This window comes from Calidris pugnax, unplaced genomic scaffold (genome assembly GCF_001431845.1).
Source record: "Calidris pugnax isolate Ruff unplaced genomic scaffold, ASM143184v1 scaffold95, whole genome shotgun sequence".
Taxonomy (NCBI): Eukaryota; Metazoa; Chordata; class Aves; order Charadriiformes; family Scolopacidae; genus Calidris; species Calidris pugnax.
The window spans coordinates 7,230,568-7,255,809 of NW_015090885.1; the positions used below are offsets into that span (position 1 = coordinate 7,230,568).

At 37.8% G+C, this 25,242-nt stretch overlaps 1 protein-coding gene across 1 annotated transcript; it reads right to left on the minus strand.

Moving 5' to 3' along the window:
* Nucleotides 1-5,291: 5,291 nt before the first annotated feature.
* Nucleotides 5,292-24,796, minus strand: ARL6 (ADP ribosylation factor like GTPase 6). Its single transcript, XM_014947148.1, has 8 exons — nucleotides 24,738-24,796; nucleotides 21,663-21,813; nucleotides 19,125-19,186; nucleotides 17,283-17,351; nucleotides 14,795-14,889; nucleotides 10,995-11,124; nucleotides 9,458-9,513; nucleotides 5,292-6,896 (listed from the first exon to the last, which is right to left on the minus strand). The coding sequence occupies exons 2-8, from the start codon at nucleotides 21,783-21,785 to the stop codon at nucleotides 6,871-6,873; spliced, it is 561 nt and encodes a 186-aa protein (XP_014802634.1). The 5' UTR covers nucleotides 21,786-21,813; nucleotides 24,738-24,796; the 3' UTR covers nucleotides 5,292-6,870.
* Nucleotides 24,797-25,242: the final 446 nt, after the last annotated feature.

A 25,242-nucleotide genomic window follows, 5' to 3' on the forward strand; every position in this document is an offset into this window, starting at 1 on the left:
TTTCGTTCAGGGTGTGCTGAACTGCTTCTGAAAAGAAAGGTTCACATTATCGCTTTATTAAATCGATTCCCTGAATAAAGCTGTAAACTTTTCTTTATAATAGGAACTGACTGAAGTGCTCCTATTTAGTGTGATGCCAACATCAGATCAAGTGTCATTCACTTAACAACTTAGGCATCGCTATAGCCTTGAAGAAAGTGCATTGGTATTTTGTAGCCTGCATAAATCAAGGACTTATTTATTAAAGTGACATGACATGGGGACAGAAAAGACACTTCAAAGAAAGTATGGCACTTACTACTCACAGAAGGTATTTTTTTTAATCCTTTTTTGAGTCACTGCACGACATGTCAGAGTAGACAGAAAACTAAGTAGTACTTTAGCAGTTATGAAATGGATGAAAAAGAAATTTAGTACTCAAAAATATTCCTACAATCTAGACTAATTGATTTTGGGTATGTGCCTTTTAATTTCCAGAAACTGTGATGCTACAACATGAAAGGTCTATATATATGCTAATATTGATAAATCAGCACTGAAGTGGCTATTCTACAATTGTTTTCTAAGATAAAATCTATTGTTCTTATTTTATAATGGTGCCAATTAAAGAAGTAGTAAGGCTCAAACCTTAATGCAATATGCAGCAATACTTTCTAACCACTAGAGATTGGATTCGTTTATAGATCAATTCAACCTGCTTTGAAACTGCTGCCAAAATTTTTTTTCTCTTAATTTAAACCTCATCAGGGGACTTAAACCAGACAATTATTCATCGGTTCTAGGCACCTCAAAACAGACTAACAATTTCTCTTTGAAAACTACCTTAAAAATGTAAAAGATCTCTAACAAAAGAGGGGGAGAGGAAGGGGAAGCATTACAAGACAAAAGCATCACCTTTCCCAGCAGAAACACACTACCCTTGAGTAGAAATGCTTCATCCATCCTTAGTCCTCTAAAGCAACAATGTCACTTCCATATAATCCATTGATAGTATAATAAATGATGAAAAAAATCTTTGAATATTGTTATCATTGAAAACAACATACACTTCCTGATTCATTGAATCCATTTGTTACTTGTTAAATCAATTTTTAGACACTTTTTTTCTGTTCAGTTTATGCTAGTAGATGGTGGGGGATAAGATTAAAACATACAGATTTACATGCAGAGTGAGATTTTAAGTCAAAAAAATCATTGCAGAGTTTTCCCCTAGTAAGACCTGTGTGATCGTAGATACAGACAATACCAGGAACAGCAATGATGCTCGACAGCCGATAAGAACTCCTTTTACTCATGACTGCCTGTTTCTCACAACTCACATTATGCTGTTTTCTCTAAACAGCAAGGAAGTGTTACCACTAAATCCCTGTCTAATGGTTGTATCCTTTATTAGTGGAATAAACTTTCCCAGTTCTGACTGGACTGTGTACTACAAACTTGTATTTTAAACTAGGTATTTCAGTGGAATTATTCCTGGGGAACCTTGGCATCTGGAGACCTCTTGCCAAGTTCTTCTTTTACATGGCTTCAATGCTATGGTTTTAAAACTTTGGGATTGTTTCCCTCTTAAATTTGTACAGGCATGCCTAGGCTAGAGTGTTAGTTCAGGTCATAAGGGTACTTTAAAGATCATCCTCACCAACAGTGCTTTTGTTTACATTGCAAAGTAGGCTGCAAGTACACAAACTGAATTCTTTTTGGATGAAACTACACTGTAAAGCTCAGAGCACACCCAGCAAGCTCCAGCAAGGAAGAGGCACTCAGTCTGGAGGGTCAGAAAGGAGCCAGGCTGAAGGAAACTCAGAAGCAGACTGGGGACATCAGGACTTCAACACCAACTACCTTGCTCTACAAAAGCAGTTTGATGGGGCTGCTCCCCTTACTAAGGAGCATGTATTGCCAAGCATCCGCTTCAGTCATTTATCATGGTTATTTCCCTGACCCTCAAGAGGCTTCATTTTCTTCAGCATTCATTAGCATGACTCTACTTCATCCCAAACAAACTTCTTCCACACATCCCAATTTCCTTGATTTCTTCCATTCTTTCCTTCCTGTCTTTTCTTCCCTTTACTGAGAACTGTTAGGCAACACTTCAGCAAACTACATTTGGTCCAATAATTATCTTGCTAGACCTACAATCTACTTACTGCTCTCCAAAGACAAAATTGTTCTTAAAGACTGTGTAACATGAAATTTACACTTCTTTTACTAAACAAGTTAACCTGATATGCAAAGGTGCTCCCTGAATCACAGCGAAATTACTTATGCTCTCTTGTTAGTTGGTGCCTGAGTAATATGACTGCAATACAATTAAGTTCATCTTCTGATAATTTGTGAAACAGGATCATTTAATGGTAGACAAGAGACATTAATGGTTTAGCTTTCATTTTAAGAGTTGATTTTGAAAAAGTGTAGTGGGAGTGTGTTTCTTGCTATCATTAGAAAAGTGGAAAAAGTAAACATGTCTGATTCGCATGGCGAGATCCTGACATCCACTGAAAGAGAACAGTACGTTATCACATACACACTGTACTTCTGAGAACAAGAACTTCATATGGCTAGAAGTATTCAGCCAATTAAGCAACAATCCAACTGACTGAATACTGGTAAATTAATTATAAAGTACTGGTTCACACCAACACAGCTGCTTCCACGATGTAACTTACTGTGACAGGAGCTACAGAGCCTCAGAACTGAAGTATGGTTACAGAATATTACCAAAAACACTTGGCATTTATTATAAGACAGCATTATAAGTCCTGAATTCTGATTAGCTTGTACACATAATATTACTTTTGCACAGTCACAGTGCATTTTACAATTTAAGCAGTCAATGGGCTGTGCAATAATAAAAAAAGATCAGGACATATGAAGTTAACCTTTCAGAAAGGTCAGGTAAGTTTGCTTTGAAAGAGGAGAATTGAAGCCTTTTCTCAGTAGTCCCCTTTTTTGCTTTTTTTTATTCCAGTCTTCTGTGACCTTCTGTCATTACCTATTTTGTTTCTCAAAAGAAACAACAGGGAAGGAACCTGCAAAGTTTCACTAGCAGAGTACTCGGCAAAAGTTAAAAGGACCAGAGCAGAAAGTTTAAGAGCAAGATTTGTAAGTATTTCTGTGAAACAGAAATAAGGCAGACCAGAAAGAATTAAAGAAGAGGATGACCGGAATTAACCATAAGGAGAGTGATTTCCCAAACAAGTAAAACTTAAAAAGATAAAATTTAAGATTAAACTGCATTTCTTGGCATAGAAGTGTCTGCTTTTAAGGACAAGCATTTTGAATTAACATTAATTTTAGTTCTTATTACTGACAAAATGTTATTTCCTAGTTAGAGCTTCTCAGGGACAAGCTGCTACCTGAGCCAGAGGGTTGCGCAGCTGTTCTAAGGCAGCACGGAAATGCACCATTACCATTCCACATATTACCACATCAGAATGCTTTCCCATAGACAGCTACACACTGCACCTGAGCTCTTATGTCTGGCCTTTCACAGCGGCTTATCTTTCCTATTAGTAAATAAAAAACCCCAAACATATTATAGTTAGAGGGCTGAGATTAAAAGAAGGATCCATTACATTTACATTCTAACACTTAGAACTGCACTTGCTGAACAGCAAATTGCCCAGGAGTTGTCAGGCCAGGCAGACACTCAGCATTAACCTCCTACAGGTTAAACACAGAGTTCCCATGGACTTGTGTCCCGAGTACCAGAGAGGCAAGGTGAGAAAGAATTAGGATTCACACATTTACCTGATACCCCCGACTTGTAAAGAAGAGATGTAAAGGACAGTGCTTTGAATGCGAGAGCCATTACCTCTATTAAATTGGAAGAAAAAAGATTCAGATTAGATCTCGGGAAGAAATTTTTTACTATAAGGGTGGTGAGGCACTGGAACAGGTTGCCCAGGGAAGCTGTGGATGCCCCATCCCTGGAAGTGTTCAAGGCCAGGCTGGATGAGGCTTTGAGCAACCTGGTCTGGTGGGAGGTGTCCCTGCCCATGGCAGGGGGGTTGGAACTAGATGATCTTTGAGGTCCCTTCCAACCCAGACCATTCTATGAGTCTATTTCAGCTGAAAATGCTATAGTCTTATGTGTTACTAGGCATATTTTTAGGAAATTCATAAATACATAGGAAGGCAGTGTGCTTAGCACATAAGATTGTGTGGGATGTCAAGACTAAACTCTCCAAGTCTCTTTTAGTCACTCTATTGCCTTTTAAGTTTCCACTTAACCATATACATCCGTAGTAACATGGAGGAAAAAAAGGGAATATTCTGCAAGTGCCATTTAAGCCTCCAAAGGAACTTGTCTGCCTTGTTTTAAGGCACAATTAACTCATACATGTGAGCAGTCTTGCAGCATCCAGGTAGAACTCATTATTCTAATTATTTTAACATCCTAAATGTAATGGGAAAACAGCACTGAAGACCAACAGCCACTGGGCCCTCAGAAAACAACTCCAAAGAAGCCTTTTTGCACAGATGCATGAGGCTTTTGTGCAATATACATTCCTTGTACCAAACTCAACATTATTAGAACAGCTCAAGGCTTTAGGAACTGTTTATGTTATGGACCTATGCCTGCGTACTGTGGGAGAGTGGAGGAATGAACACACAGAAGTGAGAGACAAGTAATGGCTAAAGCAATAATGGAAAAAAAAAAAAAAAAACAACCAAAAAATAATCAAACATTTCACTATATGGGACTATCCCCATTCCCACTCCTTCCAAGAGGTGTCCATCCAGCCCAGTGTCCTGGTAGGAGGGGAACAGAAAGAGCTGCTTAAGAAAAACACAAAAACAAAACAAAGAAAAACCCAAGAAGGGGATCAATAATCAATGTAAGTAACTGCTGTTTTCAAAAAGGGCTTACTAACCACACCGGAAAGAAAAAAGTAAAAGACAATAGGGTACTTTCCTCAGATTTGTGGAAGAACAAAGCAATAGGTTCAAACAGCTTCCTATTATAGTAAGAGCAATCCACAAGATAAACATAGTACTTTGTGTAGTCCAACATAAATAAACAAAAATAATCAGAAAGCCATCAAGTTCCAGATTATTCAAAAAAGTCAGAAACGCAGACAGATTTTATGTAAGAACTCAAATTTTCTTTGGTAGAAACAGAATTAATGCCAACTTACAATTAAATATTTCATTTAAGCCATATACATGAATCAAAATAATTATGAAATATTTAGACTCAGCAAAAGATGTTTCCCACAAGTATTAATTTTGTCACCATATTATCTAGTGCAAAGTATATCAGAAAATTATCTGCCCCACAACTCAAAACCGTCTCAGAATTATTTATTTTTCCTCCTTTGCATTTGATTTTATATAGATATTTAGATTCAGAGTTGACAGAAGGTTAAAGTTATCACAAGACACATGAAAGAAATACTTTCATAAAAAACTGAACTGTCAGAATTGTAATATCCTGTGTTACAGTAAGACTTAGTTCCCTCTAGCAAAGCAGGGGAGTTAATTTTAACTGTTTAATAATAACTGAAAGTACATGAAACTGTTCTACCATTTCAGGCAGGTCCCTTGGCTCCAAATATTCCTCTATGAAGCGAGCCCTAGAAGGCTTGCTTACACAACATTTGTGTGTTTTATGTGCTAATAAGGGGGGGAAAGCTTTTGCAAAACCTACATATTACATCTCCCAGAGGGATCAGCTAATCACTCAGTTAAATACAGTCTTTCAGCATTGCCAGTGCAGGTCTGCTTGTGTCTTGGACAAGGGAGGAGGGATTAAAGGGGAAGAAGTGGCATAACACAAATAAAGTCCTTAGCATTGGCTTAATTTGTTACCAATGGTATATTTTTGAAGTCAGAAAGTTAATTACAATTATTCCTGAAAGTAAAAGTTTTTATACTCAACAGAAGTATAAGACATTTCATATTAATGACCTAGTAAACTAGTGAACTGACCCTTAGCTTGTTTCCAAAATACAACTTTCAACCATATTCTCTTTAAATATTTGGAAGAGCAGTCTATTTTATTAGAAAGTGCAACAAATATATGCAATTAAAAAAAAAGCTTGGCAAAAGAGATACCATTTTATTACAATATACAGTGCTATTTCCATTGGAAAATGGACAAACAAATTCCAGGTGAAACTAACAGAAAATCAAAAATCTCTAAGATATAAGGACCATCAAAGAACATATTTAAGTTAAAAATCCAAACCATTGCATGTTGTACATTTGAAGTTTTATTGATGGCAATGCAAATAAAACCATGGCATATCACAAAACCAATTCATAACATTTCCTTAAAAGCAGTTCCTTAAAAACATCTGCAGTCATCTATAACAAATACACTGAATATTTGATCCTTTTATTTTAAACCAAACTATTCTTCTAGAAGCTTGTTGTAGATGGCTACTAAAAACCCAACATCAAATTTTACAATTAAAAAAATTGCAGAAATACCTAAAAATGGGCACCTACAATCAGTAGGTATCTTCAGCAGCTGTATTTCAGGAAGTGCTGATTATTCTTTCTCAAAAAAATAAATATACCCATTTGGTCAAAATGTGTCCCCCCAAAAAACAGAGGGGCATTTCATGATGGCTAGTCATCACTGAAAACTCAAATGAATGCAGATGTTTATTGTTAACACAAATCTTTTTTAAAAATATGCTCTCCAGTCTCAAGATTCAATTTAATTCATTGATGTGCATACCTGAGGTGCTATGTTGTCTACATTCAGTTTTCCTGGAAGAGATACTAAAAGGGAACAAATCAACGCTGTATATTTTCGCTGAACTGTTCATTTTCTTTAAATCATTCTTCCTTTCCAGGAAATTTGCACACCTACTGACAAAGTTTGTAAGAGAACGCCATACGTCTTTTATTTATCTCTCATGTCTTCATTGCTTGGATCTGATCTGTTAATAAAAAGAAACAGCTAGTCTTAACACAAGGAAGATGAATTCTTGCTGTATTTTGTTTTTTGAAAACATAACCAAGTAATGCCCAGGTTACAGAATGACTCCAGTAGATATTTTAGTGTAGTTACAAGAATGAGGGACAATGCAGTTAGAGCTGTTTTCAACTTGTGCTGTCATTGACTTCCGAAATTCCTCCACAGCCATGTTGTTTCCCCTGAATGTTGATAATAAAAAGGAAGACTCTTCCACATAATTGAATTTTTAATCTTTTTCAGGCTTATAAGGTAACTTTGATGAGAATAAGAAGAGACCTAGAAGTTATGAAGTATTTATTTCAATTCCTTGTGTGCATTTCAGCTTTCACATAACTACACATGAACTAACTGCTCAACAGCAAAGGATTTAAAGTTTGTTTTTGAGTAACTCACATGAAAACTTCTTTGCTGGCAGTAGCAATAATTCTCCATACCGTTGCCTGATTGCTACTTCTAAATTGACTTCGAACATCGTCTTAGTATAAATCTATTCCATGGCCATTACAAAACGTGGAAATCAGGACAATTTCCCCCACTAATAAGGAACATGAACTGAGTTCAGGCTGTTGTGAACAGGTTAGTTTTACTCTACTGAAGATGCCTTGGTACAAAACAGGGAAATATACAAACCCAGCCTTCACTAGGGAAAAAAGGCAAAACCTCCTGCCCCAGCATCCCCAAATCTGTGAACTACCTGTAACTGGTCTGCAAAAAAAGGTAAGGAAAGCATGTCTGTTGACAAGGAGAACTGTGTGTTCATTAACCAGGTGCCATTTCTTCCACCGAATTTTATGGCATCCACAGGCTGTGATTTAGGGCCCACTATAATTTAAGAGCTGTTCCAAATATTTCCCTCCAGTGCTGTAGGAATGAACAGGAGAATCATAGCAAAAATTTTTCTTGAAATATACTTTTAATGGATGAAGACTTTGATAATTGCCAAACTGCACATGCTTGGGCAACAATACAGTTTAAACCCAACCTCTCTTAAGCTTTCGAGGACACTGAGATAGGGAGGTAAAGGAAATTCTTTTAGATAAAGTCCATTGATGAAGAATTTCAGCTCAGAAAATTAAGCAGCTTAACAGTCCACGAGAAGTGAATAGCTATGAAGAGCTATATGGGTGAGTGACAGCAGAAGCACCTGCTTACCATGCTTAAAAATCTACATATACAGCTTAAATATTTTGTCAGAAAATATTTAGACATCTATTTAAGATCCTTTTAAGTAGCTTGAAGCTATGTACAAGAACATCAAGTCAAAATTTGGATCCAAGCTTAGAAGGTTCCTCAAAAGTAAGCAGAAAATCACAGGAAAATATTACAAAAATCAGAACTATGTCTGAAACTAGGAAGAAGTGTATGATTTGGAATCTTTCTCTATAATAGAATGGTGGAGGATGCATCACTTTTCTTCTGTAGGGTAGTAAATCTCTTTGTGAAGAAACTTATGGCTAGTTTCCCTTCCTCTGAAAACATGACCAAATATTTTTGTATTCTATAATAACACAGTAAAATAAACCATCTCTTTCTAATTAGCAGTAAGGACTCCGAGAAGGAGAGACAGTCTGGTATCCAGAGATAAGTGGAGATATGTTAAATCAAGGACAACGCTGGATATTATTTAGCTGCATCTTGAAGGAAATTAATTTAGTGGCATTGACTCCGGAGCATTGCTGACATCTGGCGGCTGCCAGAGCACAGAACACGCCGCTACTGGGACATTGTCCATCTTGCAGATTCAGATTATACTATGCTACCTAATACACTCACAATGTAAGCAACACAAACTAGGGAGCTAAAATCAGAATGAGCTACCAAAAACGATACCACACTTCACTATTCTATACATTTAGCAGTATGCAGGATGACAAAAGAGACCAGATCCTTACCAACATACAACAGAAGGATATACACCATCCATATCGAGTTTGTAATTAAAAAAGTGTACGTAATACATCTTCTAAGCTGGATCTGTTATTTTCTATGTAGTTGTGAGTGTCTGCATATGCTGTAATTGTTATAATGTAAGCTGTTCTTTCTTTGGCTCTAGATTAAAAAACTGAAGTTGAATAGTAAGAACTGGTGTATTTGTCTCTGTACTTTGCTTATTTTTCTAGCCTGCTTATTCATTATTTCCTGATACTTAACATTAAATTATGTAAAACTGGGAGAGGGTAGTAAGAATACATTAAAGAACAACAGGTCTACCACAATAATGAAGTGCAGGAACACCTGGACTTAGTATTGTTTACGAGAAAGTGTAACACTGTTTGCAAGAGTAGGCATTAATATTCCAGGGGACACACTTCTGTCAGAGAAACTGACATGATCTTTTGTGTATATTAAGGAGGTGAATGAAAGACAAATAAGAGGTAGAGCATCAAGTACTCACTGTGTAATTTGGTCTGACAGCAGAAGTGGACAGAAAGAAAACAAAGGAAATAATAAAGAAAAAAAAACTTACAAACCGAAAAAGTTTAACAGGCTGAAAATAGAGCAAGAGAATTATAAATTACATACCTTGGAGCCAATCCACACCCTCTTGTAATCCTTCGCCTTTAAGAGCATCACTGGCACTGAAAACCAAATCAAATTATATTAAAAAAACTGTAAAAATACCAGTTTATTGAAATCATCAGCTTCACTTGTAATTTACAGAATTGCAAAGTAGCTGAGTAGAGGTTACTTAAGTTTTCTTCATATGGAGAAGGCTACTTCTCGAGTGATACATTCTAGAGTTCCTGTCCAATATGGAAACACCGTTTCAAGATACGATCTATTTTAATTCCAGCTTCAAGGCAGAGGAGTTGTTACTAGAACATGAGGGCTTCTGGAAGAGCACCCACATAAGGCAGCATAAGACCTTACGTGTTTTGTGGCACTCCACTTAGATAACACCCTCCTCAGACTGTGCTATAAAAGATATTTACTACCCACAGGAACAGTGAAGCAGCAGCACCTTTCCTCCTCCCACGGAGCTCCTATACACAGTGAGGACATTGGAGGAAGAAAGTATAGTGTGTGCAACACTTCATTGTAACAGCAACCCTAGGAGTGTCTGTTAATATATATATTAAGCTACACTGAAAAATTGTAAGTCTACCCTTTGAATCACAGGGGTATAACTGTTTAAAGGCCTCTCATTCTACAGCTTATGAAAACTGGCACAGCAGTGAAACTGGACTGTTACTGCCGTTAGCTATAAAATTATCTTCCAAAGAGCTTGGGAATTCATCTGTAATTTCAAAGACAAAAAGCAGTGACCTCAAAACACTGCCCAGGTAATCAAGTTTAATATTAAAGGGCCTAAAATTAAAATTGTAGTTACTGTAGTTTTCAGCAGCATTTAGCTGTTGGTTTCACTTTTATTTATAGTATCTGAGGATTTTAATAAGACAAAAATCTAACTTCTATAAAATACTTCTGATAAAAGGAGAAGGTTTTTTTTCCTTGTGAACACTGGCACAAAACCCATCCTATTTATATGAAAGCTTACATCCTTCAAAAAGAAAAGACATTAGCTCCCACAACTGAAAAAAAAAACCACCAACCCTCAAACATTACATGGTACAAAGAGTAAGGTGTGCCTCTAAAATCACACAAGTACAGTATACTAAATGGACTTTCAACAGTAGTTTACTAAAGCATTTACAGAATGGAAAAAATGAACTCTAAAGGCTTTATTCTTGATATTCTGAAATCTGCAAGAAAAATTAGCAGCAGCACTCTGATAACAATTCTACTCATTTTCTCAGCAAAAAATAATAGCGGCTATTCTGATAAGAACATTTCTTTCTGATTTTACTTTTCACATTTCATTATTTGACTAACAGTTCTACTGTGAAAATTTTCAAGATACAGACTACATGAATGCATTGTACCTTTAGAACAAATTTCATAGCAAGTATTGTAATATTACTACTGTTTCCACATGTGGCAGCACAGCATTTTATCTGCTTGATTTAATTTATATTATATAATGCAGAGTGGCATGGGAGTGCGAAAATATCAATGTACAAAGTAATAGCAACAAAAGGGTAGAAAAAGGGAAAATTACCAGATATGCCAGGGCTTGTCTTTGATGTTTTCTAGTGACAGTAACTGAGAAACTTTTACAGATGATATTGCATCCCTGAGGTCCATCTTGTTAGCAAAGAAGAGAACAGGCAGTCGACGGTGCTTAATATCTATGCATAAGCAGAAATAGAACTATCATGACATTATGCAATAAGCTACAAACAATACAGGAAGATATTTGCACACCTGTAACTGCAATTCTCTGAAGGTTGTATCCTACCAAGATGCACACTGTTGGGTTACATGGCCTCTGATGCATGCTTCAAGAATGCTTACAAATTTTCTGGCAGCCTTTGGGATCTTCCCACCCTCTCCCCCTACCTTATACAAATATTTAAAGCTGTAGGTATAAATTGCTGGTAAAGCTGTGCAACAGGAGATGAAACAGTTGCCTACAAATGCTACGTCTCAGCTTAGTGCAGACTGAATGTGTAAATGGACAGAAAAATTATTTGTGTTCATTTATAACCTCACAATAATGGTTGCATAAGGGTAGTCTGAATTATTCTTTAGCATCCTGGAGAACATCCATGACTTCATAGAATTTATGAAACCGGAAGAAAGTACACGTCTGTACAACCTTTATCCTACGTTCAGTTGAACAGGGACTTCTTTTCCAGAAGCTCTTCTCAGCTAGCAGTGAGAACTACAGACCAGACCAAGTACACTGGCAATTTCTGGCATAATTACATGTCAAAAAGCATACGCCTTCCTGATTACCACAAAAGACTAGAGAGTCATTGGAAGGAAACAAAGTATACTCTCTTCAACCTGATATAAAACTGCCAAAAAATTACCAGCAGCAAGAGTAACTGTAAGATTTTTTTCACATTATTAGACAAAATCTAGATTTGAGTCTATCAATCAATTCTTGATAGGAAAAGAACCTAAACTGCCCCAATGAACTGTCAATGCTGAAGTGGTTTGAACCTTTTCAAGCTGCCTACTGAACCTTTCCACAAAATCAGTGGAGATAACACTATCTACTCATATGCAGAGATCGTGAGTGCTGACCAAAACACTGACAATTTTCACGACTATTTACCCTATCTGGAGCCATTTTTTCCTCTGATAGCCTCTAACACAAATCAAAGGCCTCAAAATAGAAGCACAGAGCATCATTAAATCTCTGTTTTGATTCCATAGTTGAACAGCTTTTCTGTCTCCTGATTGAAACCTCTACATTAATCTATAGTTTAATTAAAAGGACCCTGGTTTCCACAAGCTGCAGGTTATGGGTAAATTTAAACCACAGAAATTAGCTGACATTACATATGCAAATAGCCAAGTTAATAAAGGATTTTTCAGTGGTTTCTTTAGATCAATTAAAAAGGGGCATAGATTCATAAAAGTATACTTAAATACTTTTGCGGAATAAAGTGGTAGTTACAGGAATTAATATTATTTCCTACCTTATGACATTGTTTCTTACTATGCAGTATTTAAGCCCCACATTTTTTACAGTTATTAATGGAAAGTTAACATTTTCTAGTTGCAAGTAGTTGTGACTTTGCACATTTAAAAAAAAACCCTATCTGTGTGGAGAGCACAGCACGTGATCAAAAGAGAGAAACTATACATGCTGTAAAAATGAAACATTAAACATCTTCACTTCACCACTTGTCAGAGTCCGTGCCCTTTGTTGCCGCATGTGATGTGCGATATTACACAAAGTATGTCAAATTTAGAGGAATTTCAGTTTCTTTTAGAGGGATGTGCTGGAGGTCAAGTGACCCAAGAAGTCAATATCTAAAAACAAGTAACCTACAGGCTACCATATTGAAAAATGATGAATAATGAAGTTTGATTAAAAAAATAATAAATAACAGTGATCATTAAACAAGCTGGTATTTGTAGAGTGCTTTGTCCACTTATGTAAGTAAAAATAATTTATAGTTCTGATCCATAAAACAGTCCCAGCTAGTATAACTTCTAACCATGTTAATGCTTTGGAATACACATTCCCTTTCACCTGACTGTCTCAGGCAAAGTCTGGCAAAAAGAACGGGAACTGTTTTACGGAAGGATTGCTCAGGTTTTAAGAGACAGGAGTTGATTCAAGGTTGTTAGCCTGCATACATTTAAACTTTAAGTAAAAATGTAAATTTAAACCACAGAGGCAGAACCATAGATGGGGAGAAAGCAAGGTATGCAGGAAGAAAAGCAGAACAGTAATACAAATAAAAATATTGATATAGGAAAACAATTATAGATTGATTCAGTTAACAACTACTTCACTACACACACTTCAGTTAACAAAACTTCACTACTTGAAGAACTTTTTATTGTCTTTGGTTCTCTTAGATGTGACCTATCAAAATCCAAAACGTAAGCCAGAAACACTGTTGCTGCATTTGAGCAGCGCTGCTTCAAGGCAGAAGTACAAAACCACCCTTTTCTGGTTCTAGGGAATGTACTAGGTGGCCATAGCCAGGGTCTTTCAGAACTAGAAGACACAAACACATCAACAGCTGAAAAGTGCCGACCTGCTAGATCAGCATTAATAATCTATTAAAACCTAAATGAAAAGCCTCACCTAAGCTTGCATGTTCTCAGTCTTAATATTTTCACTTTTGCATTGTAATAAACCAGTAACTTATTACAGCAGTCTTTACCCCCCCACCCTTGGTCCTATGCGTTTTCCATTCTACAAACAGGATCACCTTTTACCACTGTGGTTAATATCTGCTTTAATGCAAAGCTCCCTGGCCTCTGTGTAATCCACCTGCAGCCTCTGGTTCACCTCATCCTCCCCTTTGACCTTTGCAAGACTGTCTTTTCAGCGTTGGCATTTGAAGTGGCCCACTTCAAACACAAAACCCTTAAACACAAAATTAAGGGGCCCAGTCAGCTCCCACACACTCAACTACATGATTTATATGCAGTCTTCATGGAAAATAAAATCACAGTAACATAGTTGGCCCTACCACATACTATTTTTCTTGGTTAGAAATGCAAGCCAGCTTCTCCTTTCTTACTTTCAGCATGGTAACCTCACAAGTTAAGGCTCTACCATCAAATAAGAAATTACAGGATTATTTCACTTCTAAATTTTCTCTATGTGGCTTTATAATCTGGTTAGTCAGAACAGTAATGTAAAGTGCTGAAAGTCAAAATTGTATATTGCTTACAGAAACATTCCAGTAATGTTTGTTATATGCTCAGCAGCAAAGAACTGACCGATCTCAGGACATAATTTAAAAAGTATAGTTTCAAACAAAAAAACCAAACCAACCAACCAAAACCCCTAAAACCAACCCCCAATCATGAATCCTCTCATATCCTCTTCCATCCCATGTATCCTTTTATAGGAAATTGAAACTGACTGATATAATTATCCATCCTTATTTCTAGTTAAAGCATAATTTAAAAAAAAAAAAAAGGAGATTAAAAAAAAATTTAAGTCACATTAAAGAAATTATCTGTCTTCATGGAAAAATCCAGACAGGGAGATGCTTTCTTGTATGTATTTGTCATCACATACAGGCTCTCCAGCTTCTAAAGGGTGAAAGTCTAGTCTTCCTCAAAACAACACAACTTTTGATCTATATTGATTAATAAAAGACCAATTCAACTCAGCGTAGCCAACTGAAGTATGATCAGTTTGTACATGCTAATAGGTATAAAAAACATCAAACTTGCTGAATATTGTTATTGTTCTAGTATTCATGAATGGGTAAATAATTGTAAAGTATTCAGAATGCAGAATGTGTCGGGTAAGGGCTTTTCTTAAGACAATATAACAAATATGGAGACAGAAGGGGAAAAAAGGCTCCTCACCTGGATGATTCAGAAGGGTGTCAAGTTCTTCTTTGGCCACAACCATTCTTAATTTGTCACTGCTATCAATGACAAAAATAATGGCTTGGCCTTCTCTGCATAACATAAAAAGAGAAAGAGAGACAAATTATAGGTTCTCTTAAACTGTAAGAAAAGGCTTCAGAAGAAACATCCAAAAAAGGCAATGAAACCTGATTTATTTTTCCCTCTCATTTTTATTGTTGTTATTTCTGAAATTCAACCATTTAGTAACTTGCATAATTTTTTGAGACATGAGGTTGTTAGCTGTGTTACTTATACAACGTTCAGTTTACAGAGTCCCTTCAGAAAAGCTTCATTTCACTACTGAGGCTAAAAATTGAACTCTTAAATGTAACCAACTGCTATTCTGACAGTGTGGTCAAAGAAAGAAAATCTCAAGACAGATTTTTGTAGAAATGCTTTATTCCCTACACTAAACCAAGTTCATTTAAAGAAAGGTCAATCACCTTTTCAGAAGAAACTGTGTCGACAGCTATTTAACAACTAGACATATGCAGATTAATTTAACTTTTACAAAAGTCTGCACAAACAGGCTCTTTCTTTTGTTTTGAATAACAGGTAAAAACCTACAACTATTTCAAGTCATTAAGACTTTTTGCTGGCAATATGACCACAGTCACAACATATATACATGCTATTCAATTCATTATTTCAGAATATTACTGATATTTTATGACTTGATGCTCCATTTACTGAAACTTACTTGAAACGAGAATAAGGTCTGACCAATTCAGATAAACAGTTATAAACACCCACAAAAAGTATTTTTAATTTACATTTTAATGTAATATTCACTTCTCCATTTTATATTTGTCTGAGACACCATTACAGATTCTTCACCCCCCAGCATCATCTACCTTTGTATTTTGATAAGAAGCAGTCCTAGACCTACTGAAAAACAGAAATAACTTGACCAGCCTAGGATTGTATGAGAAATTTCATTATTTCCTGAAGCACAGAAGAACTTTAACAGAAAATAACTTTTTCATATTAGCTGAGAACGCTTAAGAAATTTTTATAGCATACAGTATTTTTCTAGAGGAATCAGAGTCCTGGCATGGATTTACTACCAAAAAAAATAACTTCACAAACAAGTAACACTAGTAGGGATACAACATGAGTTTGCATATATTTAAGACTTTATATTTGTACTTTGAGAACATCCTAGAAGATAGTTTCAAGCCAAATAGAAGAAAAAGGCAAGCTTCAAGTACTCCAATATAAATACTTAGATACAGATACTTGATCAGATCGGATTGCCATTTTGCAATTCTTGCAAAATTAAGTTTTACTTAACTTTATAAGCTGAACAGCACATTATTATTTTTACATTATTCTCAGAAGTTAATCTTAAATAAGTGACTACTGCACTGGATCAGGAACAAAGGTGGATACAAGTGCACAGTCCACTGTGAGCATTTCCCAACAAACTCCCTTACTGTTAAGATGAAAAAAGCAGTTTATGCCACACAAGGGATGGGTTACTGCTTTTAATGCTTCTAAGTTTCTTTAGAAGCTAGAAAAACAGAAAATGGTGTCTATTACCAGTAAGGCAATACCATAACATTATCGAGTACTGCAAATATCCCACTTAAACAAAATCTAATAACTTGGTCAAGTTCTTAGTTACATCTGCCCCATTCTCTAAGGTTAATTTCCCTGGCCTCTAAAAATCTCAGCCATCAGCCAGTATCTCAGCCTGGAGAAGAGAAGGCTCCGGGGAGACCTCATAGCAGCCTATCGATATCTGAAGGGAGCCTACAGGAGAGCCGGAGAGGGACTCTTTGTCAGGAAGTGTAGTGACAGGACAAGGGGTAATGGTTTTAAATTGGAAGAGAGGAGATTTAGATTAGATATTAGGAAGAAATTCTTTCCTGTGAGGGTGGTGAGACTCTGGAACAGGTTGCCCAGGGAAGTTGTGGATGCCCCATCCCTGGAAGTGTTTAAGGCCAGGCTGGATGGGGCTTTGAGCAACCTGGTCTGGTGGGAGGTGTCCCTGCCCATGGCAGGGGGGTTGGAACTAGATGATCTTTGAGGTCCCTTCCAACTCTAACCATCCCATGATTCTATGATATTTTGGGTCTTAGGTCACTTATGTACAGAAGAACAGGAAAAAATAGAAATCCTAACTTATCTCGGTCCTTCCTTACAGGATTGTTTTTCCTGGTTTCAACATTTAAATCCCATCTAGAGATAGGATATGCTCCCCTGATCTTTGAGGCAACAAAATGTCCCCAAAAGCATGCTGATTAGCAGCATATAAAAATTTTCATTTTTTAGAACAGAAACAAAAGTAGTATTTATCCAAAATGACTTCTGGTCAAACACCAGGTTTAAGTCTTCTCGGAATCATTTCTAACCACTAGATATTGTCAAACCTCTGTTTAAATAACATACATGACATCTAATATGAACAGAAATGCTTTAAAATAAATGATAGTCTTACTTGTAGTAGTGTTCCCAAAGGTTTCTGTATCTCCCTTGACCTGACATATCAAACACTGTGAAAGACAAACTGCAAAGAAAAGAAGTGCATGAGGCACAGAAACAAAGGAAAAACTCAAACGCAGACCATTTTCTTTGCTACCCTGACAGAAAAAAAAAAGACAGATCAACTTGAATCCTAATCAACTGAGAAAGACTCCCAAAGGAACACTGGTTACTGTATCTGCCTTCAAACTATCCTACGCAGCTTTGCGATCTTATTATAGAGATATTTCACAATGGAATACATGTTTGTTTATTCTCCCAATAAAACAACAAAACCAATTATAAAAAGTTACATCAAATACAAAATAACCTTCCATTCTGCCTCTCTTTTACCACATTAGTATCAAATATTGTTTATAATCTTGAGTAAATGAAATTTACATGAGCCATGACTTAAAATCCACAGCCTCTCAAATTCTGTCCCTAGACAGGTACCAATAGAATCCAAAGGCTTCTGTATGCACAACAAAAAAAAAAAATTATTTTTTTTTAAATAATCCCACCTTCAGGGAAAAAAAAAATCATCACATTCTTGTAATAACAGGTTACTTCAGGTGACCAAGTTACAAAGGGCAGTCTTTGCAGCTTTGAGAACATGAACGCTAAACACAGCAAGTTAACTTAACATAACAAAAAATTCTGATCCACTCCTAAAATGTCTACAGAGGCAACATTGAATTCAGTATTAGGCTTTCCTGTTTTGGGTAGTTCCAAATAACTCCTCGAGTAGAGGCCACACCAAAATGAGGACGTTTAGAAAAAGAAAGCTCTCCAAAGAAAGCTATCCTTTCCACTCTATATCCAGACGCCATTGGATTCTAGACTAGCTGCTCTGCCATGTATGAAGTTATTAGCAACCCCAAAACTGTGTTGATTGTAATATTAGATTAATAAGGTTTGGGGATAGGTTGTGGGCTTGTTTTGAGGTTGTTTTTTTTTTTAATCATTCTACATGGTGTATTCACAGGTCATCTCTCCTACTACAGGATCAGAATAAAGGAAAGCAATATAAATTCATTTACATTCTCACACAGCCAAACCCCAAATCTGTCTTATGTAGCTCACAGAGACAGAATACAGTTGTTGAGCCTCCTATAAAAATACGAAACATATCAATCCCACACATCAGCTCAAGGAATAAACAATTTTCTTGCAGATCTCTCATCCAAGCAGCATGCTGCTTGGTTTGAAGACTGACTGCACCCATTAAAAACTTACTATGAACACTGCAGAATAAAATAGTATTTAATGTTACCCGCTTGAAATATCTTAGTCTCATGACACTCCTTCTCTAAATCTTAGCTTTCATTTAACCAATGATTTCTTCCTCCTTTCCTCACCTTTGCCTCTGCCATCTTTACCATTGCTAATGCTGTAGCCATCATTTTTCATTTAATGAGATTAGACTGCAATCTCTGCAGAGTCCCTCCAGTGAGAGTGCTTAATGGAATATAGGTTACCATCTAAGCAGCTGTCTCTCCTCAAGTCTTAACAGCACCCTATTCTGAAATTCTTAAATTCTTAACAGATAGAAATTGGATGCTTACATACTTTTTGTTTCTTCTTACTTAGGTACACACATAGTTTTATAGCAGCACAAAATATACAACATATTCTAATATTGTCAGTCTTGGATCACAATTAGGACTCCTGGGTACAACAATATTTCAGGAACCCAGATATCATGTCACGATAACACCACACATTATACTCGGTTACATTCACTGAAAGAGGCAATTAAGTCCAACTATTGTATATTAATTACGAATGCTAAATGGAGAAAATGAAAAACTACTACCTTGATGTCTTGAATTTCTCTATACTGAACCCTATCGTTGGAACGATGTCCTGAGTTTGAGCCTTTAAAGGAAAGAAAGTACAAATTTTAAAACCAAGTTAGAAAACATAAATAAATACAATGGAAACATGAATACATTACAGAACTATTTTCCCCAAACTGTGCAATACAAAAACTTTCTACAACTCCAGATACTTTTAAAATAAAATTTAATAGAAAAATAAAATTTAATATAAAACAAAATTTAAATTTTTTTTAATTAAAAAGTTCCCAGAAAAGTACAGTAATTCAAAATCAGGGTTTTGTATTTTCTAGGAAATACAGTGAACGCTACTGGACAAGAGCACTGAAGTTGAAGACATTTTAGCCTTAAGAGTGAGATTTCACACCCTTACATTAGTCTGTGTGTTCACACGTGTGGATATTACCTATGAAATAAATAGGAAATAGGTTCACATGGAAGATAACAGCTTGAAGATGATGACTGAGGTCAAAGTTCACAGCGTTGGTGCACTTTGCAAATCACAATGTCAACCCAAGTCTGCACAACACCCCAAGCCTCTTAGATAAAAGAGCGTTTACGTCTATCAAGATATTAGATTGGCCATACTCCCAACTTCCGTCAACACACTGGAGGAGTCTACTTGATAGCGGGAAGCACACAGCAGACATCATGCAATGGCCTAACCACATTTCTGTTCAAACTACCAGCCCACTGGAAGAAATCACCATTTACCATAGAGGAATAGCCAAAACATAAGCATTATTAATAGATCTGTCTGATAACCAGATTTACTGCTGAGCTAGCTAAGGAATCTACCAACTAAGTTGGTACAACAGAATAGCTCCTTTAAGAAGCATTGATACTGAGCAGGGAGAAAGGTCACATTCTTTAGACTACAGAGCTGTCTGAGAAAGTGACATGCAATCCTTTTACAGACTTTCTAGGGCCTCTCATGAAAAACACTATCTATAAGCAGTTGACTCCTCACATACAACTGAAGCAAGCTTAGCTTGTTCACCTGCAGCTTCATTACGGAAATAGCATTGAACCATCATAAACAGTTCCTGTCAACAAGGGAAAATCTGTGCAAAGTAGAAGAGGAGTTATTTCTTCAACGTTTATTTAAAATGTATTTATCAGGCCCAGAAGAAACAACCACAAGCAGATGGAGAAACACTTGTATTTGCCAGACAACTAATATATTGCTCGTAGGGCAAAGTAGTAGTTCAACCCAGCAGAAAGCTGGGTTGATCCAGAGCTCAAAATCATCTCTCCATTGAACTTACTAAAAATAAACCATTTCATCAAGTTTGATCTAATGACATTTGTTGCACATTAGAGAATTTGTCATATCTTGCAAGGACAGGACTTACACAAGTTGTATGCAAAGCTACCCTCCTAAAGCATCACATAAAATAAAACCATTCAGAAGTAAATTCTCATTACACAATTTACAGTAAAACAAACAAATTCTGTTTGTGTAATTCCCTTAGGACCTTCTCTAATATCTATTACTGTGATAAATCTTGAAGTCTGTGTTCAACTCTAGTTGGGAATCCTTTACTGCTTAAGGCATAACATAAAAGCTCTGCTACAATGAAGGTCTCAAAAATTACATAAATATATAATTTGCCTGATACAAATTGTAGCATTTACCCCAAATGATTGACAGCTGACAGTAAGAAGTTTATATTGCTAGGAAGACTAGCAGACTCTTTACCATGTTATATATTTTTAAACAGTGCCCAGTGGGACTTTTCAGGAAAAGTTCAATGGAAGTTTAAAACCAAAAGCTGTGTCCTGATGTAAACAGCAGACATCACAATTTCCCAGATGCATAGAACCTAGATGCACAAGCCTCTGGCTTTGAACATGTCTATGAAAATTCATCTATTTTCATTCCATAAACACACGTAGAAACAAGGCAATCCTACTCTAAATTTTGCTTAGAATACGAAGCACTCTCAGTGGCCTGAAAAACAGTTTTCACTGGTTAAATGTATAAACAAGTATAAACGCTACTTATTTTGAAAGCTGGTCTGCTTTAAAAATACTGACATCACCATCAAGTGTGCATCTTCTCAGTATTTCCTACTTTCTTATATACTTACTTCTCAGGAAGAGATTGAAATAGTCATGATAAATGTAGACAAGTTGTTATACAACTGTATTAATCCCAACTGTTGGACACATCACTCGTAATTGCAAGTCTGTAGCAATTATTTAAGTGACTTAAGAAAACTGTTTCAGATCCTGATTGCAGCCATCACAAACCCTTCCATATTGGGTGATCTTAGAACAGATGAGGCAGAATAATAGTGGTCTTTTGGGAAATGTTTTCATAATATGCCTGTGGATGCTTTAATTTTATTTAGTTGGAAACTCTTAAAATATAGTTGTTCCACTGTACTTAATCAAAAAGCTTTTCACGTCTTTTCCATGGTCACATTTCATATAACAGCATGCAAAACCAGTTCAAACAAACATCAACTCTGCAGTAAAAACATCAACAGTGAACTAAGTAGGCTACTTACATTTGAAGGTTTAAGTTTATTTATGATCGTTGTTTTGCCGCTATTGTCCAAGCCAAGGCACAAAACGTGAACCTCCTTTTTCTTCAGCCCGAGCCATCCCGCCAGCTTGTCAAACAATCCCATAATTCTGGCTCAAATACACAGGGGTCACCTGTTGCTCAGAAAACCAGGGAAGGAAATAGCTGTTGGAAAATGGTTACATGTACAGCAGTGCTAGCACAGTAGGTGGGCATGTAGCTAAGCAGTCTTTAAACTTTTAAAAGGACAGCGTGAATAAGACACTACACAAACAGTGTCACAGCAGGTTTGCGTGGTACACTAAGCAAAGGGAGTGTAAGCTGATTATAGCGAAGAAGCCTTGATACAAAAGCAGATTGGCTGTTTATAGCCCTCTCTATATAACGCAATGTCCCTGATTCACTGGGGAGTAATATTGCCATAATTCTGAGCAGTCCAAATAGAAGCACAACTGCAATGCCTCCTTTCCTTCCACCAAACTGAAAAAAAAGGAAGGCCATTACATTTCACTTAAAATTTTCAGTAGTCCCATCAGCTGTCATAATTTAGACAACAAAGCAAAACAATATTCCCCTCCTTCAGCACCTGCTATGTAATTTAGTGAACCCTGAAGTAAATAAAGTACCCTCTGTCAATTCAATTGAAACTCTAATTGTCAAAAACTCTAATTTGTCAATATTAACATGTATAAATTAGGAAAACAGGCTTTGTCAATATTAACATGTATAAATTAGGAACTCGTTCACTACAAATAGAAACTGATTATAATAGATCCAACAGACATGAAGCCAGACACTGTAACATTCACCCAGACCTCAGGTAGATGCCAAATTCCTGCTCCTGCCCACTGATTGGAGTTACCCAGCAGTAGCACATGCAAAGGAGCTTAAATCATGCGTTCCTCTGCGGTACCTAGCTGAACGTACTTTGTAAAGATAATAATCCTTGCCTATCCTGAATGAATTCCACTAAGAATAATTTCAGCAGACACATTTAATCATAAAATATTTAATAAATGCCAGAGGAGTTTTTTGGAGTGGTGAAGGCTGCTTTTCCTCTTAATAAAGAAAAACTACACAGCACTGGACAACTCAGATCGCGATCTGAATTACCCCAGAAAATCATGGCAGGAGGAGGAAGAGGAAAAAACATCATCAATGACAAGTATTCGGTCTCACTTCTTCACTGATTACAAAATCATGAAATGCATTTTAATATAATAATTTTTAAATCTTTGAATTTAACAAAGTCATGGTAAGCCATCCCCTTTGTTTAGAGTACAATCTTTACTTTTTAAATACAGATCGTTTTTAAAGCTTTATCTATTGCATTTTGATTCAAGACTAGTAGTTATCTACAGAGAGGCTCTGTGTGTAACAGCTACACACAGATGCCACCAGATTAAACAAGCCCAACATCAGTTACAGCAATTCTCTCAAAGAAAAAAAGTTACGTTTTTTCTTCTAAATCCCTTTGTTTCACGTCCCACTCCTTTTTCAATATACATACAACTCTGAAAGCAGATTAAAGCTTATTGTTTATTATTAAATTAATGTGACAAAACCCTGTTCCAAAACACATTACTTTCTAGTCCAATCATGAGTCTTATCTGTATATTCTAGATGCTAAGGTCCAAAAAATACCTTGCAGGTCTCTTAAAATGGAAAAGAAAATTTAAGCACTTAAGAGATACTTCTAGGACTTCACTTTTAAACCCAAAAGCCTAAATAGACATTCTTTGACAACAGTTACTAGCAACATTTTTATTATAGCCATTTTTCCTAGGAGTTTTTCATAACATTTGGCAAAGCCATCATTTAAGAATACAGTGGGGAAAAACATACCCTTGACCTCTTGCCCTGCCGCTTTTCTCCCACTATTTTCCTCAGCTGTGAAGAGTTACAGCAGCTACTACACCTGGCATGGGTTTCTCTTTTTCGCCAGCTGGCATTTAGCCTACAACACTATATAGCATACATTAGACACGTCCTAAAACTATTTAGGATAGAGCGTGGTCCAGCAGCTTGTTACCAAACTCCACAAACCTTTATCAAGAACTGTAAGCCTGTCTGAGACACCAGTGATTAACTTTTGTCACTTGTTGTGACTGCAAAGCTCCTGAGGATAAACCAGCCATGTAAAGCATTTCGAGCAGCAGTGGCGTGCTGTTAGGGAGCAGAGCCAGGTGAGCTCCACAGCTCTGAGATGCTCCCCAGAGAGGGACAGCCACCTCTCTCCGGTGGCTGCTTCGGCAAGACATCTCAACCCCCTACTCCAAATTATCAGCACGCTGAGCTGACAGTGACAATCCCTGGAGTGCTATACACACCGTGGTTTCAAGATTTTGAGAAGGTGGTCAGGGCAGATGGCCTGCGGAGGTCCCTTCCAAACTAAACGACACCAAAAGCCCACTTAATTTGCATGGATTACCCAAATGTAAACGCTAAGACACCAAGGCTGCCCAAACCACTCAGGAGGCTTCACGGTGAGGGTGACAGAGCCCTGGAACAGGCTGCCCAGGGCGGTTGTGGAGTCCCCTTCTCTGGAGATTTTCAAGACCCGCCTGGATGTAGTCCTTAGTGATGTGCTCTAACATGCTCTAGGCAATCCTGCTTCAGCAGGGGAGTTGGACTAGATGATCTCTATGGTCCCTTCCAACTCTAAAAAATTCAGTGAAATTCAGTGAGGCCCTTTCAGGTTAGCATCATTTAAAACTTCAGTTCCTTTAGTTTCTTGCAGGACCCCCGGCTCCCACTGCACTCGGGGCGAGCGGGTGAGGAGCCAGAGCCAAGCACGTCCCCACCAGCGCCTGGGGCCCCGGCCAGGCTGCTCACCGCTGCCGGGAGAACGAGGCTTCCCTTCCCGCCGCCGAGCCCCCCTCAGCAGCATCCCTCGCAGCCGGCCCTCCCGTCCCCAGCCGCCCGGGCCAGGGCCGCGGCAAGAGGCGGAGGTCAGGAGTCCCCCTCGCTCAGGGCGGGACGGAGGGACAGGGATCCCCCACGGGAGGCTGGTACCGGCCGCCGCCCGCTCCCCGCCGCCCCCGGCCGCAGCACCCACCTCCTCAGCCCCCGCGATGCCGGCCGCGCCCCGCCGCCGCCGCCAGCCGCCTGCGCCGTTGCCGAGGAAACCGGCGCTCCGCCCCCGACCGCCCTTTCCGGTGATTGGGGGCGGTGCCTGCCCAGAGGCCACGCCCCCGAGGCGGCCCAACGGCCGCCGGCCGGGTTGAGGCGGGGGTTGGGATGGTGGCGGCCTGGCGTGGCGGAAAAGCCCAATAAGAAACACCACCAAAGGCGTTCGCAGCAAGGCCTGTTCCCGGGCAGGAGCTGGCAGGGTGTTCGGGGACAGTCTTAAACCTGCCTGGCGTTTAGGTAGTTACAACAGCCGGGGTTTGGGAAGGAGGCAGCTTGTTCAGGCTAGACACAGCGTATAGAAATACACTTAAGTCATTTTTTGCCATGTAGCATAGCCCAGTCGGATGGGCTCTGGGCCTGCTGCACAAACTTGAAATTGCGTAAATCACTTAAAATGAGCTCCAGGCAGGAGCTTAGCTGGAACAGTAATG